Source organism: Psittacula echo (assembly GCF_963264785.1).
Source record: "Psittacula echo genome assembly, chromosome: 5".
Classification (NCBI taxonomy): domain Eukaryota; kingdom Metazoa; phylum Chordata; class Aves; order Psittaciformes; family Psittacidae; genus Psittacula; species Psittacula echo.
In genome coordinates this window covers 68,692,985-68,711,230 of record NC_137739.1, presented here as the reverse complement: position 1 = coordinate 68,711,230, position 18,246 = coordinate 68,692,985, and the positions used below count along the sequence as shown (strand labels likewise).

Here is an 18,246-nt window from a genome sequence, read left to right as displayed (position 1 = left end):
CTCTATTTCACATATGAGCAATGTGACTAATGAGGCCACAATACACTCTGGAGCTATTTGGGGGCCATAGTAATCTCATTTCTCTCTAAGTCTTTGTATCTTGTATTTTATTGGGGCTGGTTGTCTGCTTTCACAGCTACTTGCCCAATATGCATTTTAGTGGTGGGACTTTACTCAGGTTAATGGTCTTTATGGTGCTAAGTACAGGCTGACGTGATTGTGCACTACTACAAGACTGTTGTACGTTATCCTTAATCTATGGCTCCAGGATCAGTTTAAGTCCATTTGCCCCCATTATAGCTGCATTATCCCACTGGGAGTAGAAAAGCCACTTCTTAATGTTTTGGGTTCTTTTTTGCTCATCAGAGGTAAACAGTCACCATGACGTTCCTCCTGTTTCCAGGAATTAAGGATGTGCCTCTCCGTTCTGATTTATTCACTTTTGAGACATAGTTTAATTTTACAAACTGTCTTTCTCCTCAGTCTTTGCATTTATTTTTGGCAGGAGCAGTTGCCTGCGGCATGAGCATTGAAGACTAGCTCAGTGTTAATAGTTGTCAGAGAAAATGAAGAGGCTATTTCTCACATCAGACTTTCACCCTGTATGACAAATGCTAGTTTGAGCAGATTAAAAATCAATGCATGGTACAATATGTCACACATAAAGCAACTCCATGTTATTAATTGGCATGCTACCCATTAGCTGCTTTTAGTATATGTCTGTGTGAGTGGAAAAGAAACTGGTAAAGACAGGTAAGTCGAAACCTCCTTTGGTGTAAAGTAGCGCAGTGTCATTGGAACTAGTTGAGATATGCTGACTTGTAGCACGCAGTTACTTGGACAGGAGCTTGAGATGCTATTCTGTTTTTTTTTAAATGTTATTCAACATCCATTTAATTAGAATGAAGAGCAGAGGTACTCTGTGATATGTCTCCCTCTGCAACCTAAAAACTTTAAAACTACAGTAACTCATTTAAAAACATGCTGTGGTTTACAGGGGGATTTTTTCCCCCCCCTTGCTTTTCATCTCTCTTTGTGGTGGATCCTTGATTGCTGACCTTAAGAATTTCCCAGGGAAATGATTTGATCTTATGGTACAATTTAGTTAGTGAATACACATAAAATGGTTTTACAAAGAAAACCAATACCAGCAAAGGCTGAAGTTCTTTTTCAAGGTCATATTAGGCCTGGGAAATGTTTGAGGGATATTCAAGAAAAAAAACCAGAACATCTATTTCAGAAGGCTCAGAGTTGGAGCAGCATTGTTGAGAGTGCTGGGCACCCCGTACGCCAGGCTCTGGGCATCAGACTGAAAAGAGTCAATTACCAATAAAGGCCTGAGGATAAAACAGTGCAGAGATCTTCTCCCAAATTTCTGCTAGATTTCTGCATGTCATAAGAATTACCCCTGTTGAACACACCTTCCTGCAAGAGGTAGAAACAGAGAAAGGGATGTGGATGACACACTGGACTTTGCTGCTGTGTGGCTGATGGAGCTACAGCCTTGCCTGCTGGTTCTGCTGCATGCCTCTCATGCTACAGAGCAGACAGGGCATCAGAAAGACACGCAGGATAGCCTTATTATCAAGGGAAATAGAGCCTCCCAGTAATTACTCAGACAGAAAAAAACAGTTGAAATAGAGCAGAACACTGCAAAGAAGTTCGTTACATTCATGCCAGATGCTGAATGTCTGTAAGTACAGAAAGCACAAACTGTAAAGTGCATAGTTTTGAACAGATCCAGTGCTGTTCAGATGCACAAGACCTCAGTGATTGCTTGACTTCTGGATCTGGAGATATTGCAGTCTTTGACTGTCACAGGTTAAACCGCAGATGTAAGAAATTGACTTCAGCAAAGCATTTGACATAGTCTCCCACAGCATCCTCATAGCTAAATTGAGGAAGTGTGGTCTGGATGATCAGGTAGTGAGATGGACCGCGAACTGGCTGAAGGACAGAAGCCAGAGAGTTGTAGTCTATGGGGTGGAGTCTAGTTGGAGGCCTGTATCTAGTGGAGTGCCTCAAGGGTCAGTACTGGGACCAGTATTATTTAATATATTCATCAACGATTTAGATGAGGGAATTGAGTGTACTGTCAGCAAGTTTGCTGATGACACTAAGCTGAGAGGAGTGGCTGACACGCCAGAAGGCTGTGCTGCCATCCAGCGAGACCTGGACAGGCTAGAGAGTTGGGCAGGGAGTAACTTGATGAAATATAACAAGGGAAAGTGTAGAGTCCTGCATCTGGGCAGGAACAACCCCAGGTTCCAGTATAGGTTGGGGAACGACCTGTTAGAGAGTAGTGTAGGGGAGAGGGACCTGGGGGTCCTAGTGGATGGCAGGATGACCATGAGCCAACACTGTGCCCTTGTGGCCAAGAAGGCCAATGGCATCCTGGGGTGTATTAGAAGGGGGGTGGTCAGGAGGTCGAGAGAGGTCCTCCTTCCCCTCTACTCTGCCCTGGTGAGACCGCATCTGGAATATTGTGTCCAGTTCTGGGCCCCTCAGTTCAAGAAGGACAGGGACCTGCTGGAGAGAGTCCAGCGCAGGGCAACTAAGATGATTAAGGGAGTGGAGCATCTCCCTTATGAGGAAAGGCTGAGGGAGCTGGGTCTCTATAGTTTGGAGAAGAGGAGACTGCGGGGGGACCTTATTAGTGTATATAAATATATAAAGGGGAAGTGTCATGAGGATGGAGCCAGGCTCTTCTCAATGGCAAACAATGATAAGACAAGGGGTAATGGGTATAAACTGGAACACAAGAGGTTCCACTTAAACTTGAGAAGAAACTTCTTCTCAGTGAGGGTGACAGAACACTGGAACAGGCTGCCCAGGGGGGTTGTGGAGTCTCCTTCTCTGGAGACATTCAAAACCCGCCTGGACACATTCCTGTGTAACCTTATTTAGGTGTTCCTGCTCTGGCAGGGGGATTGGACTAGATGATCTTTTGAGGTCCCTTCCAATCTCTAACATACTGTGATACTGTGATACTGTGATTGATGTAATATGTAATGACCCCATTTAATCTAAAGAGAGGCAGAGTTACATTTGTCCTCAGGCTGGAACTTGATTGCTCGGACTCCGTGGGTTCTTAATTTGCTGATCCCTCGTCTGTCATCTTTTTTCCTATGTTTCATTCCTCTTATTCTTTTAAGCGGTCTCCAGCCCTCCCATGCTTTTCTGACATCTTTTTGGTGCCAGAAGAAAATATTCATTCACTCCTGAAGCTTGTTTTTTTGATGCACTCTTCACCTGTGCAGAACCTGGGATCAGAGCCTTGCTAGAGTTTGTCCTACCCTTGTCATTACATCTGTCCTCCTTAAAAGAGAACAGGAGAGCCAGCTGAGCAGATAATGTGCCTTTTGGAACTATGTCACTGCCAGCTGTTATAGCTCTCACAGGCTGCAAGGTGCTGTGTGGAGTCTGACATGCACTAGTCACTCAGAGCTTAGGGTTAATGATGCTCTGAAAAGATCATGCATCTTTTTTTTTTCCTGTTAATTTATATTTTCACCAAGGCCTGGCCTTCTTCAGTTCAGGATGGGAATAGGTTTGAATTTTTTGTTTTTCTTTGGGTATCAAAATACAGAGGTTATTCTAACTGGACACATTAATGCCATTCAGTTGCTTCCCGGTAACTGCTCCATTGAAGTCTGTCAGCATGGCACCTTCTCCACTCATAACCTTCTCACAGACAAGACAGCTTTCCTAGCAGAATGGAGATACTTAAAAAACAGCCCCACAAAACATCAAGATGTTGCTGGATGAGATGCCCTGAGACATTCGTGACACAATGGTATCTGTGAAGAAATGCAGATATGACAGGTGGCTGACAGGTACTTTGTCTATAATTCCTCTGAACTACTGGCAGGCACCTTCTTAAAGATAGTGATTACCACGAGAAACCTCTCCCAGAAAGTAGTATCTGCAGTAACTATTTTAAAATGGTACGTGGGATGCCTGTATCCCTTCTGTTATTTTCAGAGGACAAATGACACAGGTCAAGACTTGTGGAATAATAATTATGGATTAATATAATAATAAAACAGACTGGAGAGTCTAAATAAAATAGACTCCAGAGCCTGGGGCAAACTGAGTTTTCTAAACTGTTTGGTAAAATGGGCTGAAGCAGCTGTTTGAGCTCAAGTAAATCAGGGAGAAGTTGCCTTTGAGTGACTGAAGGGCTAGCTCAAAAGCAGCCATTTCGACTGGTTTTCTCCACCCAGAATACAAACATATTGCTCCCTGTGTGTCTTTCTTCAGAGATACTGCTGTGACTGCCCCCTCTCAAGAGATAAACAGCACATTACTTGTATCAAGATGGTAGCCACCTTCTAGACATGCAACCATTATTTTTGTCAGACCACAGAAATGGTATGTCCAAGGTAAAACAAATATGTAAGCAAATGAAGTTGTTCACAAAAATGTTTTTCCTGAATAATTAATTCATCAGCAAGATTTCCCATAATAAAACATGTCCTAATGAGCTATCAGGAGGAGAGGAAATTCATCACTTACCTCACAAATATCAACTTGAGAGCACTGTTCGTGTCAGATGGCATAATTAGTGACTTGAGAGGGAGTGTGGAGCAACAAAGCCAAAACCGCAGTCCCCATCAGTCATTCCACATCAGTCCAACTCATACAGTGTTACTTGATCTACAGAGTATTATCCAGGCAGCTAGATAGAGATATGGGGCTGAAGGGAATATGGGCAAATACAGTACATCTGATCTTGATTTATCCAGGTTGGTTTTATGCTTATCACTGAGGGGCAACGGCAGTTGATCGTGTAGCTTGTTTTATTTTGGTGTTTGGTTTTTGTTGTTTTGGTTTTTTTTCCAGAGAAAAAAAATTTACAAACTTGGAACTTCACCCTCCCTGACGCTGAGCAAGCCTCCTTCAATCCCATGTCAGCACATGGGTCTCCATGGGGTTTCTTCCCTGTGGGAGATGGGAACAGAAGTTCCTGTGCAGAAAGCCTGGGCAAGCCCCATCTGAGCTGCAGGCAGGAGTTCTGGGATGTTGTGCTCAAGATGTGGTTGGTCATGGTGGGGCTGCAGTAAGAAGACATCTGAACTGTGCTCCAAGGACAGCCAGTAGCTGATGCTTGGTTTAAAAAAGAATGCAGGATTCTGGCAAGTGCACAGTGATCGTTTTGCGACTGTACCTTCTCCACAATCTGCTCTTCAGGGACTTCCTGACATGAAGGTTACTTCCCAGCTCTGTGTTTAAGAGTCCTTGATGGTCTTTCTCCCCATTAGTTTCTCTAATCTCTTTTTGAACTGGCATTTATTTTTGGCCTCTGCAGTGTCCTGTGATGAGTGCCACAAAGTAATTATTGTGCTGTGGGGCATCTTTTCCTGCGTTTTAGAATTTCTGTGCAGCCTGTATATTTGATATCCTCCATTCCCTGTGATATGAGAAAAAATAAATATTCACCTTGCCTATCTACCCCAGTTTCCCCATGTTAAGGAAACTCAGCCTATTTAAGCCTTCTTTGTAAAACACCATCAAATTTACTCCACTAAAGCAGCTGTGTATTTTAGAGGCTAAGTTCCAGTCTAGGATTTACATGAGAGAAGAGTATGAGAAATCCAGGCAGCTGTCAAAAAAGTGATGCCTGACAGGTTTGATTTCTACCTCTTTGCTCACTCCAGTGTGTGGTCACTCCATCTGACCAAGTACTGCACTTTAGTAGCTGTCAGCCTGCTAAATGCAGCTGCTTTATATGTCTGTTAACATCTGCAAACATCTAACTGCATTTTCTGAATCTCTCTGATAAATGCTCCCTTGAGTTTGTTCATCAGCGAAGACAACTTTACATGCTGTAAAAGTGACCTTCATGTTTCACCTCTGCAATAACCCTCCTGAAACATAGCCTTGTGGTAGCTGGTGGTAAGATCTGAGCATGGGGCTTGCCTGAGGCAAAGCACCCTTGGCATCTGCTAGCCCTTTTTGTGGGCTCCAACGTAAGCAACAACTGAGCTTTTATGTGATGTTGACCTCTCAAGTTAACTTCAGAGAACATTATCTGGCAAATCTGATGTGTCAGGTTTCAAAGAAAATAGATTTCCAGATCCATCCAGGTCTGATTTCCTTCCGGATAAAGGACAAAACCCTTTGGGAACCCAGCACTTTGTGGAGGCAAGGTTAAGAACAATAAACTTTCGTTCTTTCCAGACTGAAACATCAGTGAAATCTTTTCCATTAGAAGCTCACGTCTATCCAGCCAGGGTCAGGTCAATGCTCTATAACTCATCTTGCAAAATTGAAATACAATTTTTGATTATCAGCGTTGGGTAAGGGTCAGAAGAATGGTCTGATATATCACATACATATATACTGACACAAGATTTTATTCAAGAAGCAGGTTCTGCAAAAAACCTACTTTCCCTGTACGAATACAGCAAGATTTAAAGATAATATTCACTACATAAGGTTTAGAATGCAGATAAATTAATGTATTTTCTGGGAATCCCCCCAGTGCCTGCCTCAGGACTGTATCTGAAACCTCTTAGGGGAATAGAAAAATAATTGTTTTGTTGCCCAATGGAAACCCAAACCTGAAAACCCATGTGTGGTATATCCAGGGTCCCAGTCTCTCATCTGCTCCTTTAAATGCTACCTATGAAGTAGTACAGTGCCTAAAATGATCATAAACAGCTCTGGGATTAAGAAGGGATCTCAGACATGCAGGTGATCTCAGATTGGATATGGCTAGGAAATTGGATTAGGAAATGACTTTACCTAGAACTGGACATGAATTGTGGTGTCTTGCATTGAAAAGAGGATTCAGGTTTAGATGGAAAAATGAAATTGTGATTGAAAGGAAACTCGAAATTGACATCAATGTCAATTTGGATTTTTGTGCTGGGAGGTGGGTAACCCAGCACAAGTCACATTCCTCTCACCTTTTGCTTTCTTATATCCCAGCCATGCAGTTTGAGCCCTACATGTGAGGGGATGCTCTGATGTCTTTCTAAGAGTGGTGTGGGGTAGGGTGCTGGTCTTTAACAGTGCAGAGAGAGGTGGATGCTTATCTCGGGGAATCAAGTAAGTGGCAACTGTCTCTGCCATGCACATACCATTGCTGTGCTGGTCTGTTCTCGGTTTGAAGTCCAGCTGGAGCTCAGAGTTATTTTCTTTCACCCATACTACATCTGCTAGCCAGGAAACAATGCAGGAGATCCCAACCCTGGGCAGCCCCTAACCGACACCAAAGATCAACAAAAGCTAGAAAGTTATTCTACTTCTGCTCTTGCTGCCACTTGCAATACCTTGTCGGGAGGATGACTAGGTGGGTTAGGACCAAATCCACTCAGCCTGCAGGTCCTGGGGTGGCTGTACACCCTGTCTCTTACTGCCACCACTTGAGGTTGGTGACCAGAGTTTTAGAAACTGGGGCCAAAACTTGCTGGGATCCAGCAGCTAGGATGAAGTTGTGTTTTTGGGGTTTTTTTTTTGTTTGTTTGTTTGTTTGTTTGTTTTTTTTTGGGGGGAGGGGAGGAGTTATCTTCCCCCCCCCCCTTTTTTTAATCTTTTTTCCCCCTTTTTTTCCTGCCTTTTTTTTTTTTAACCACTGCAGTGGAGGGCTGCATGTCACCAGCACTGGTGACATCAGTGTCCTATGTCATTAGGGGGATACCCCACTGTGGTACCCAGCCCTGCTGGGGAAGCGCAGACTGATTTAACCCCCTGAGCGCCGGGGTGTATCAGCGGCCAGATTTTCCCTAAGAACGCGGGATTCCCCACAACATTCCTTCCTTTCTGCTCCCCGAGCAACCCTAAAGCCGTCAGTAGGGGCAGCTCGGGCAGTGGGAGAGGCAGCACCTATATTCGGAGGAGGCAGTGCACTGCACTGCGCATCCTCCCTCCCCACCCCCTGCTGCTGCAGGCTTACTCCCTTCATCCCACTATCCGCCCCCTCCCCTGCATCCCTTCCTCCTGCATCCCTGCCTCCTGCATCCTTCCCTCCTGCATCCCTCCCTCCTTCCTTTCCTCCCTCCGTCTGCCTGCGCAGAGCCGCGGACATGGCGCTCAGCAATTTCCTCTTCGCTCAGTGCATCTGCTACTTCCTGGCCTTCCTCTTCAGCTTCATCGTGGTGGTGCCCCTCTCCGAGAATGGCAACGACTTCCACGGCCGATGCCTGCTCTTCACCGAGGGCATGTGGCTCAACGCTAACCTGACGGTGGAGAGGCAGCGTTTCACTGTACAAGAGTGGGGGCCTGAGGCTGCCTGCCGCTTCAGCATCTTCACCGGGCTCCTCTCCCTCCTGCTGGCCACAGTGCAGGCCTGGAGAACCCTCTTCTTCCTCTGCAAAGGGCATGAGGAGTAAGTATCCCTGGGGAAGGCAGGGTGCGTTCATCCCTCCTGCAGGCTGGGGCAAGTGGGAGCATCCTGGGTGTGAAGCATTGGGCTTTGCACCATCCGGATCATCCTGCTCCCTAGGGGCTTGGGGTGAGGCAGTGTATTGCCTGTGTCTGTCTGCACACACACACCACGTACACCCCCACCTGTGTCCAGGGCCCTCTCTGGACGATGTTCAGCTACATGGGTTTCAGATAGGGGGACAGATTCATCGCTTTGCACCCGCTGCCCTTTAGCAGTCTGGGGGCAGCATCTGGCCAGCAAAGCTGTGCTGGGCATGGAGGGTGTCTGGGGTCTTGGGGTGATGCTGGAGGCTGGGGCTAGCAGGTGTCTCCTGACTGTGGTCCCACTACATGTCCCTGTAAAAGGGGACCTTCACAAGATGTGTATCAGGTGTGTGAAAAACCTTGAAACAGCATGGTTTTACATGGTGGGGGGGAGGGCAGAAGGGAGAAGTTGGTGGTTCCCCTCTATTTTTTCCCTGCTTTTGTGGTGGACATGGCAACTATTGCAGAGAACAGCCATTGCTTGGTTACGACACGAGAGCAACGTTGAGCACTCTCTGCAGCAGCCGCAGGGCTGCACTGGCAGCTGGGTACTGTGCTCAGGCAAACCAAGGGGCATCAGATCCCAGCAGGAACAGTGAGAGACTTGATGGTCCAGGAAGCAGCTTGGGAGCTCTGTGCTCTGTGCTTGCCTCTCTGGTGGCCTATCTTGCCACCTTGGGTAGAGCCCCTGACACAGGTAACCCACCCTCTGGGTGCTATGGGTCCAGGGCCCTTCAAGCATCCAGCTGCACAAAAATAGGAAGGCAGGAGCAAACACTGGTGGCTGGCTGGACTGGGAAAGTTATTCACCCACGGTTTAAGGAAAATGCCAAAGGTAAATCACTTGTGTCCAGATCTATTTGTCCTAGAGGTTTCCTGAGTCTGTGGCTGTTACTCACATCTGGGCTTGTACAACACCCTGATGTTGGTAATATCGGGAACTGTGTAGCAGTGTTGTCTCTCTGGCTCTTTCTGACCACCCTCAAGCTGCCTAATGACAAAATATGCTGTAAGTATAGACTAGAAACTTATTTCCATATTAAAAATTACCTGACAAGTTCAAAAAAAAAAAGTTCATGTACTTCTTAATACATTTGAATTCTTCTTCCTCAGGTGACCAGATATCTATAGAGGATTAGTTAAATCCAGATACTTTTTTTCAGTTTAGTAGTTCAGAACTAGTTTGTATTTGGAAGAAACCAGCAGTAAAAATCTTGTAATAGTGAAAATTTGATCAGATATTTGGCCTCCTTCTAGACGTGGCTATTTATTTCAAAACTGTTCAGAAGGCCCCTGAAAATTGTCCCAAAGACAAAGCAAGTTGGCATGAGATAACCATAGGCATCACAGAATGGTAAAACAAGATGAGAGAGAAGCTGCTTGAAAACAGCATTTTCCTATCAAGAAAGAAGGTCTGTCTTGTACCAGACCTGCTGCTGTCTGTCAAGCAGGACACACACTGTTCTGATTTTAGATAGCCATTTCTTAATGCTTCAAATGGGCACAAAACCAGGTCTGTTTGGATGTAGAGATAAATGTGAGCTGCTCACCACAAATGAAAATTGCCATTTTTGATTAGTTGAGGATGAATCACAATGACATCACTGCTCATCCTGTTGAGCAGGACCACTCCTGCTGGGCCAGCCCCAGGGTGAGCTGTGCAGAGGCAGTCAGGGTTGGCACCCTATGCATCCTAGCAAGGTGGCCAATTTTCTTGTGAATGATTGCTGCTAAAAATCCTTCTTGAAAAGGTCTCAGCACCCCTTGCCTCCAGGACAGATGGAGCTCAAGTTCCTTGCAGGAGTAGAAAAAGCAAGCGCTAGCTGCCAGTCATGCTCTGGGCCTGGGACTATTTAGCTCAGCTGAAAGGTAGAAGTACAACTCAGATACTTCATTACCAGGAATGCAAAGCAACTTCTACTTTGACTCTAAGCATTTATTACTACAGGGCATTCATTCAATCTGGAATGCGTAGCTTGAAATTCTGATCTAAGAAGAAAAACAGGTGAGGAAGAGAGCCAGTTTAGCACAGTTCTATACCAGGATGCCCTGGCCTTATGAATTTCAGCACACAGTGATATTTACTGCTTGCCAAGCACAAATCAAGCCCTGCTTTGGCAGTGGAAGGTCAGATTCCAGACCCTGGCATCTCTTCTGCTGAAGAGTAGGAAGCAGAGGGAGGACTAGAGGTCCTGGGCTGGTGATGATCCACTGAATAATCCTAGTAACTGTTCTTTTTCTGGAGCTCTTACTAATTCTGATGTCAACTCTGTTTTTATTCAGTGAACAGATTAAGTCTTTTCTGACTCCCAGGCCAGCATACCATGCTGAGGTGCACACAGTGGATATGGTCTTAGCAACACTCAGGATGAAACCCAGGCTAGGCTACCCCTCTAAAGCCATGTCAAACCAGGAAAATTGCCCCACTGGTAACCGTTTCATTTTAAAGAAATTCTCCTTATATGCCTCACCATGTACAACCTGTAGAAATTAGGATTGTCTAGCCCAGAACATTCCTAGGATTCAAACAGTGACTCAAAAAGCATCTTAGCTTTTCATTTAATGAGCCACCATGGAAAAGAAATTGCTGTTTGTTTTATTTTGTTTTGTTTTTCTCTGTGGTGAGCAGACTCCTCCTATCCCCAGCATAATGAAAGTGGCACTGGTGGGAAATTCATCATATTCATCCTTACCACCTAACCTGGACAGGATGACCTGCCTCCTGGAGATACCAGTCTTTCTCCAACCTATAGTAGATGTCCACTATTTAGGTAACAGGACAAGTGCCACGTGGGGCAGTTTCAAGTAGAGAAGGGCTTGGTCAGATGGATGAAAGAAAGGATTAGAAAGTTTTCACTAGCTAGGATTAAGTAGGGGGAAGTTAAACAGTGAGGTTGGAATTCGCTGGCCTTATGGGACCACTGTAAGCATCCTACCACATACCACTTCAAACACAGCATGTACCTAGAACTAGCCCTGTTTGGGCAGATTTAACAGGGCTGAGGTAAACTGATATTCAGCTGCCAGAAATAACACCAAAGCCAGAGAAGTTCCAAGAGAAGCTGCTCTGCTCTGCAAATTGCCCATAAAACTGAGATTCTTCTCCTATGGTGACAGTACCTTGTGTTATGTTGTTTAAAATGATTATAGCTATATCACTACTGGTTTTTTTTTTACTTTTAGTTTCCTTCTCCTAGGCAATTTTTGTCCCAGTTATCATAGGGACATAATTAGTCATGAAATAATTTTAGCTCCACTTACTATATAATTTAATGACATTTATTTTAAAAATGGTGATTTTCATCATTACAGCTAACAAAAGCCATGCTGTGTATGAACAATCACCACTTATTTTATATATTTAAAGCACCATCCTCTTAAGATGAAAAAAATTATCAAAATCAAAAGCACTTATATATAAAGATAATGTGACTCAAAATAATAATCTGTAGTTTTTCAATGTATTAGGTGTTCTTAATTAAAGCAGATGCGTTTCAAATGGAAACTGATATCTTTGTGCTCAGGGTAGGCTGCTTAGAGAGACTGCTGATGTTGTGTTTCAGCTGTTTATGAGTTACATTTTTCTTCCTTTTTATTGCAGCTCTTTCTTTTATGCCTTCCTGAATCTGCTGATCAGCGCCTTTGTGGTGTTTATCACATTTATTGCTAGCACTATAGTGAGTGTAGGATTTAACATGTGGTGTGATGCAATTACCGAAAAAGGAAGCATGCCAAATAGGTTAGTATTGAAGAATACATTTTCTCATTTTTCTTTTTTTTTTCATATGTGCACAAATGAACAGTGGTGTTACAAACTGTACTTACTGCACGCAAGCTGAGCGAGGGTAAGAAGGCATCTGTAATGTGCAAATCCAGATTTCTTTCATCTGAAACAACCCCCCTGAATATATTTATTTATATATTGCTTTTAGTACCCCACAAAGAAAAGTATGTTTCCATGGAGTTTCATGGTGTCTTTTAGATTCATTATTTTATGCAAAAGAAATCCATTAGCTCAAAATGTTTTGTTTCCAAAGGAGAGCTAGATTTGGAAATGCTCTAAGAGTAGGCGGAGTGTGATCCTGTAAGCAGGGCAGGGGACTTGGAGTCAGGGCTCCTGGCTTGCTGTCTTGGCTCTACCAGCAACCCACTGTGTGACAGCAGTCAAGTCACTCATCCTGCTTGTGCCCCATTGCACTGTCATCCAAAATTTTATGTGAAGTTGCTGGCCTCATAAAGGTGCTGTGAATGCCCTGAGAGCCACAGAGCTGAAAGTACTTTGTAAGTGTCAACAGATTGTTGATACTTCCTTACAGTGCACAAAATGTGCAGCTCCTAAAATGGTCTGCTGTATCCAATGATGCTTATGCTCCTTGTAGGAAACAAGATAAGTTGAGGTAGGTTTTTTCCTATCAAACAAATAACAATGAAGAGAGAGGAAAAAGTGACATTTTATGTCATACGATATTAAATCAACATATTACTTAAAGCATACATTTATGTTGCACATTGTCATATGTTGTAAAATGCCATAGTAAATGTTCTGTTTAGGGCTGCAACGATTAATCGAATTATTCGAATATTCGGTTAAAAATTCAATTACAAAAATGTCTAATCAAATATTCGGATAAGAACCCAAGATGACCGACAGCACTGAAAAGGAGAGAGAAGAGGCTGCAGAAATCAACCAAGAGCTAGAAAGACAACCTCAAAATCCTGGGAAATTTTTCACACCAGTAAAAGTCCAAGTTATCTTTAAAATCTGTAGGCAGCCTCTATCTTACCATCAGAGTATCGTCTCCTTGCTGGAGCATCCGAAACAAAAACACCCACACAATCCTTTCTTCTGAGGCTTTTCCTGATGAAGTCAAAAGGTAATGGAGGCTCATATGCTTTGTTTCATTGAGGGGTGAAGCAATCAATGTGGGGTGATGCCATATGTGTATATGTGGGAGGCTTGGGGATAGTGGGCGAAGAGGGTTTTAAGAGTACTGTTTTCATAATAATTATTACAATTCCACTTATGGAAAATTGATGTTATCGCTTACATAATTATACATTAGTTTTTTATAAAGAAAGTAATTACATGCCTCTTTTAGCCTAGTTTTAGAGAAGACTGGCAAGCAAACTGGTTACTGTGATAACTTAAATATCTTTTGATGGAATATTGCTGTTGTGACAGAAACAGATTTAAGATGTTGCTTTCTTTTCCATTTGTTTTGCCTGCTTGGAATCTCTGAAATAATTTTCTTTTTTTTTCCCCTCCAAATGCCTTCCTTGGGTAGCTGTGAAGAATTACAGGATATAGATCTTGAACTGAACTTAGAAAACTCTGCTTTCTATGACCAGTTTGCTATTGCACAGGTAGGTCAGACTAGGTCATAGTTTTTTTCCAGTTCATTTGCCACTTTCTCATTGATCTGGGATCGCTGGAGCTGACCTACCATTTGTCTGAAATCAATGAGAATGTTTCCACTGAGTTCAGTAAGTGCTGAATCAGGATGATAGTGATGAGCACATTTGCATTCTAAATTCAAAATAGATATTTTTGCATGCTAATGTGTCAAAGCCTGATTCTGCCACTGATGTTATTACTTATGATGGAAAAATTATTGTTTCTCCAAAGATGAGCTCTGCAAAACTTGCAACACTGGTGTCCTGGAGCTCTTCACTGCTGTTCAGAATAATGTCTGAGGATATTAGCTTTGCCTTCTATGAGTTTTTCTGAGATAGTCTGAGCTATATAAATATCAGACCTTTGAAAATAAATATTACTGTCGTTTAGATAGGCTGTTTTCCAACGAATCTTTGAGAATTAGACCACTAAGACCTTTCTGTTGAATAGGCTAGTTCTAAGGTAATAGTCGAAGTCAGTGAATACTGGAACTTGAGCATTTGTGCATGTGAGCACACACTAGATCCGCAAAGAGGATAGCCTCATGCATGTAGGGCTGGACCCATACACATGCTTCTTACGTTGTCCCTCATGGGAAGAAGCATTAGGTTGCTTGGGACACTCCTCAAAGGTAACCATGCCTTTTGGACACAGGCTAGTTTTGTGTCTTCATTGTCAGCACTGCTATGTGGATACCCAGCTCAGATGTATCTGCATGGACAGAAATATACTGTCAAAATGACCTCTTTATATGATGCTAGCCCAAGGCCAAGCTGTATTTTGTAGCAGATTTTGCTGTTAGATCCTAATGTACCAGCTAGTGGGAAGGAGCAGAAGTCAACCTGTTATGGTTCTACAGATTTGAGTTCATGAGAACTGAATGTCCGTGTCCACCTTATGATCTCTGGGTGGATGGTTGGTAATCTATATACAAGAAAAGTAATTTCTCTAACAAGAAGCCATGCCTAAAAATTAAAGGTCCATGCAGCTGAAGGAGAGTTAGCATATCACAGTGTAGATGGATAAGCACAAGCCACTGAATGTGGTTCCCTACATCAATCCCCATCCCTCCAAGGTGTTGCTGGGTACAGCAGGCTAACTCCACCCAGATGCAGTCACTAAACTCCACAAACAACCAAATGTGAAGAATCTGGAAGCATAACAGCTCCAGAAAAACACCATTTGCCTTTAAAAGCTGAACCTGGTTATATCAAAGTGAATCTTGATTGTGACTGAAGAAAGGCATAAGTCAAATTCTATATCAGTTTTCTGATATCTAGGGTATGGTAATCAGAGTTGGATGAAAAGACAAGAATGGGTTTGCTTCTGCAGGGCAAATAAGATTCTTTGAAAAGGTAGAAATAAAAACTCAAAAATAGACTAGACTTATGGGCTAAAGCAAACATTTCCTTATAAGTGCAATAATTTCCTACTGCAGGCTTTACTTAAAAGCAGTGTCTGTCCCTGTATCTGCCATGTTTCCTCTATTTGGATGCTTCCGGCACATCAGAATGGCTCTCGGATTTTTACTGAATTTGGTTAAATCCAAGTAAGCTCTTTCATATCAAAGATGCTGAGAAGACCACAGCAGTAGCAGATATCTGAATGCCTATAAGATAATATTTCATGAATGAAGTGGTGCTTAAGATATGAATGTAAAGCTTCCAATACTCTAGATACAGTCATATAAAGCCAAATTATTATATTCTTATTTCCAGAGTTTGTAGAATAACTTAGAAAGTATTTTTTGCTGGTGAACTGAGATAATTGTAAGTATGGGCAGAAATAAGAGAATTTCCAAAGTGTGTAAGATATATAGGAACATAAGCTCCCTGTAAAAAATAGTATCCCTTGCTTATTTAAATTGACTATTGTACTGTCTGGAAATGTTTAAATATTCGTATCCTTTTAATTAAAAATTCAGTATATCAAAACTGAAATACTGTGATTCAATTAATGTTTCTTTGCTAAAGGCATCATAGAATTAAAATGGAATTTCTTCCAGAAAGCCTTACTACAGATGAGCTTCCTCTGATTCAGGGGTGCCAACATTTATGTGCCTGAACCAATGAAATTGCAATTATTTCTATGAAGTTAAGCAAGAGAGACTAAGTTAGTGATGGAACTTACTGCAGATCTGAGACTTTAAGCCCAGGTCTCTAATGCCAGACATAAGTGAGCCACCAGGCATTTGGATTCACTGTAGTGGGTTACTCTTACTCTCAGAGTTCACACTGAACCAATTACCCCAGAATGTGAAGGTTTTATTTGTAAAATTTTCTCAACAATATTTTGAATATAAATACCTTAACATTAACACTTCTGCAGGGGTAGTGGAAGGCCTGAGGGACTTGGGAAGACAGTTTTGGAAAATACCTCAAATCATATTGCAATTCTAAAGTAACAAAAATGAAATAATCCCAAGAATTTTGGGCTGGCCAGAATGTTGGACATGGGAAGTTCAGAGGATGCACCTCATTTATACATATTTCTTTTTTTCTTTATTGTACTTAGTTCTTTTTTGCTTCAGTTTTTCTAGTACATAAGAATTTTTTTTTCCTTTTAAGCTAGGAATAATTTGTGTGGAGGAACAGTAGGGTCAGGACTTCACTGGGTGTGACTTGGTGTGACTCTATGGAGTTTGGTCCAGCTGAGATTTTGATATTCACCTGTACCTTTGACTTTGTTTTTACAATACAGCACTGACCTCTTTATAATTTCTTTTTTTCTCTAGTTTGGCCTCTGGGCTGCCTGGCTGACTTGGTTGGGAATTACCATTCTGGCTTTCCTGAAGGTTTATCACAACTACAGACAGGAGGACCTGCTAGATAGCCTGATTCATGAGAAGGAGCTGTTGCTAGGAAGATCTTCTTCACGATCCTCTTTGCAAGATGAGAAAAGCGGCATGATCTAAAGTGTAAGCAAATTTCCAGGGCAGGATCTAGATTTTAATATTTAGTAGTGTAAGCTGAAGTTGAATCAGGGTATTAAGTGTGGGAGAACTTTTCTTTCCTGAAAAGAGATGTACTTGAGAATCACCCACTTCCTCCATGAGAAACTCTTGGCAGAAATATTCATATTATAATACAGATACTGTAACCTGCTCTTGCCAGCAGAGCTCCTACTGCCTTTTGGGGTGGGGGCCATTTTTGTGGACTGAGCTGGCAATACCAGGCTACAGAGTCCGGGCTATTTCTTCAAACTATTCTGCAACAGCAGTTGTCACTGTGGCTGTGTCCAGTCCCTCTTCTCTCCCTCTCCTTCCCTTTGCCAGTAAAGCCACCCCTACTCTCACTTTATTTTGCATAATTGCAGCTCTGGTCCAGGTACAGACTCTCACTGTCTCTGCTTTTGCTATATATGTGGATGCAGTGCTGACAAACCTATTGCTCCTGCTCTGATTTTGAGTTCATTTAGAACATAGAGACCTGTGTTCCAGACTTGTTATTTAATGTGGGACAATGTTAATGAATTTCATGAAACCACTATCTTATTACAGTATCTGTCAAAAACTGTATTAGTAGGATGGATGGTGGAGAATTTTTGTGGGTTTTTTTCTTAGATTTTGGCATGACCAACTTTTATTATCACTCCTGAAGTATAACGTAGCTAGCAATTGCTGAAGCTTGCATTCTAAGAAATTAGGCTGAACAGGTAGTATTAATGCTTGTGCATTTATAAACGTAACTTGGTCCCTAACATTGTATGCTATTCAGTTTTGAATACTAGAATTTGCTTGTGATATTTATTTCATATGGGGTATGCAAAATCACTATGAACATTTGCATTGTAGGTATCTCTATATATCTATAAATATAGCAAACAGCTTGAACAGCTGAGTTATTTTATACATAGTTCAGTGTTGAATGGTTCCATTTGCTCCACTCATGGGCAGGAGTTCCAAGGCTGATGAATTTTGTTGTGAAAAAGAGCCATTACTTATACAAAGCTCACTAATGGCTTTGTTGTTGCTTTCAGTTTTGCTTGGCTAGCACTTCATCAAATAGGGTGAATGGTTGAGATGAGAAGTAGATCTGGTAATTAAAAGTGACTCAGATGAGTGTGGGATTTTCTTGGCAGGGAAGTAAAGTTGCACTAGAACTAGACAGTTATCCCCTGGTATACATCACACTGAAGACCCAGATTCAGCAGTTAAGCTGAAGAAGATTTTTTTGAAGTACACTGATACTGCCTGTGGAAACTGTATTTGAGTTGAAACTGAATTTATTGCAACACAGGTACAAACCATGCACAACTATATTACCTCTTAAAGTAAGAAGGAATCAAGTACTGGCTTAAACATTTGGTTGAAACAGAATTTGAAGTCATAGCAAATCTCTGAATTAGTAAGCATTTTAGGGCATAAAATCATAGAATCATAGAATAGTTAGGGTTGGAAAGGACCTTAAGATCATCTAGTTCCAACCCCCCTG

The 18,246-nt window shown here is 42.4% G+C and overlaps 1 protein-coding gene across 1 annotated transcript; it reads left to right on the top strand.

Moving 5' to 3' along the window:
* Nucleotides 1-8,033: 8,033 nt before the first annotated feature.
* Nucleotides 8,034-17,063, top strand: TMEM179 (transmembrane protein 179; the record flags this gene model as incomplete). The annotated part of the gene is made up of 4 exons (XM_080617928.1): nt 8,034-8,335; nt 12,020-12,157; nt 13,704-13,782; nt 16,548-17,063. The coding sequence occupies 4 exons, from the start codon at nt 8,034-8,036 to the stop codon at nt 16,725-16,727; spliced, it is 699 nt and encodes a 232-aa protein (XP_080474054.1). The 3' UTR covers nt 16,728-17,063.
* Nucleotides 17,064-18,246: the final 1,183 nt, after the last annotated feature.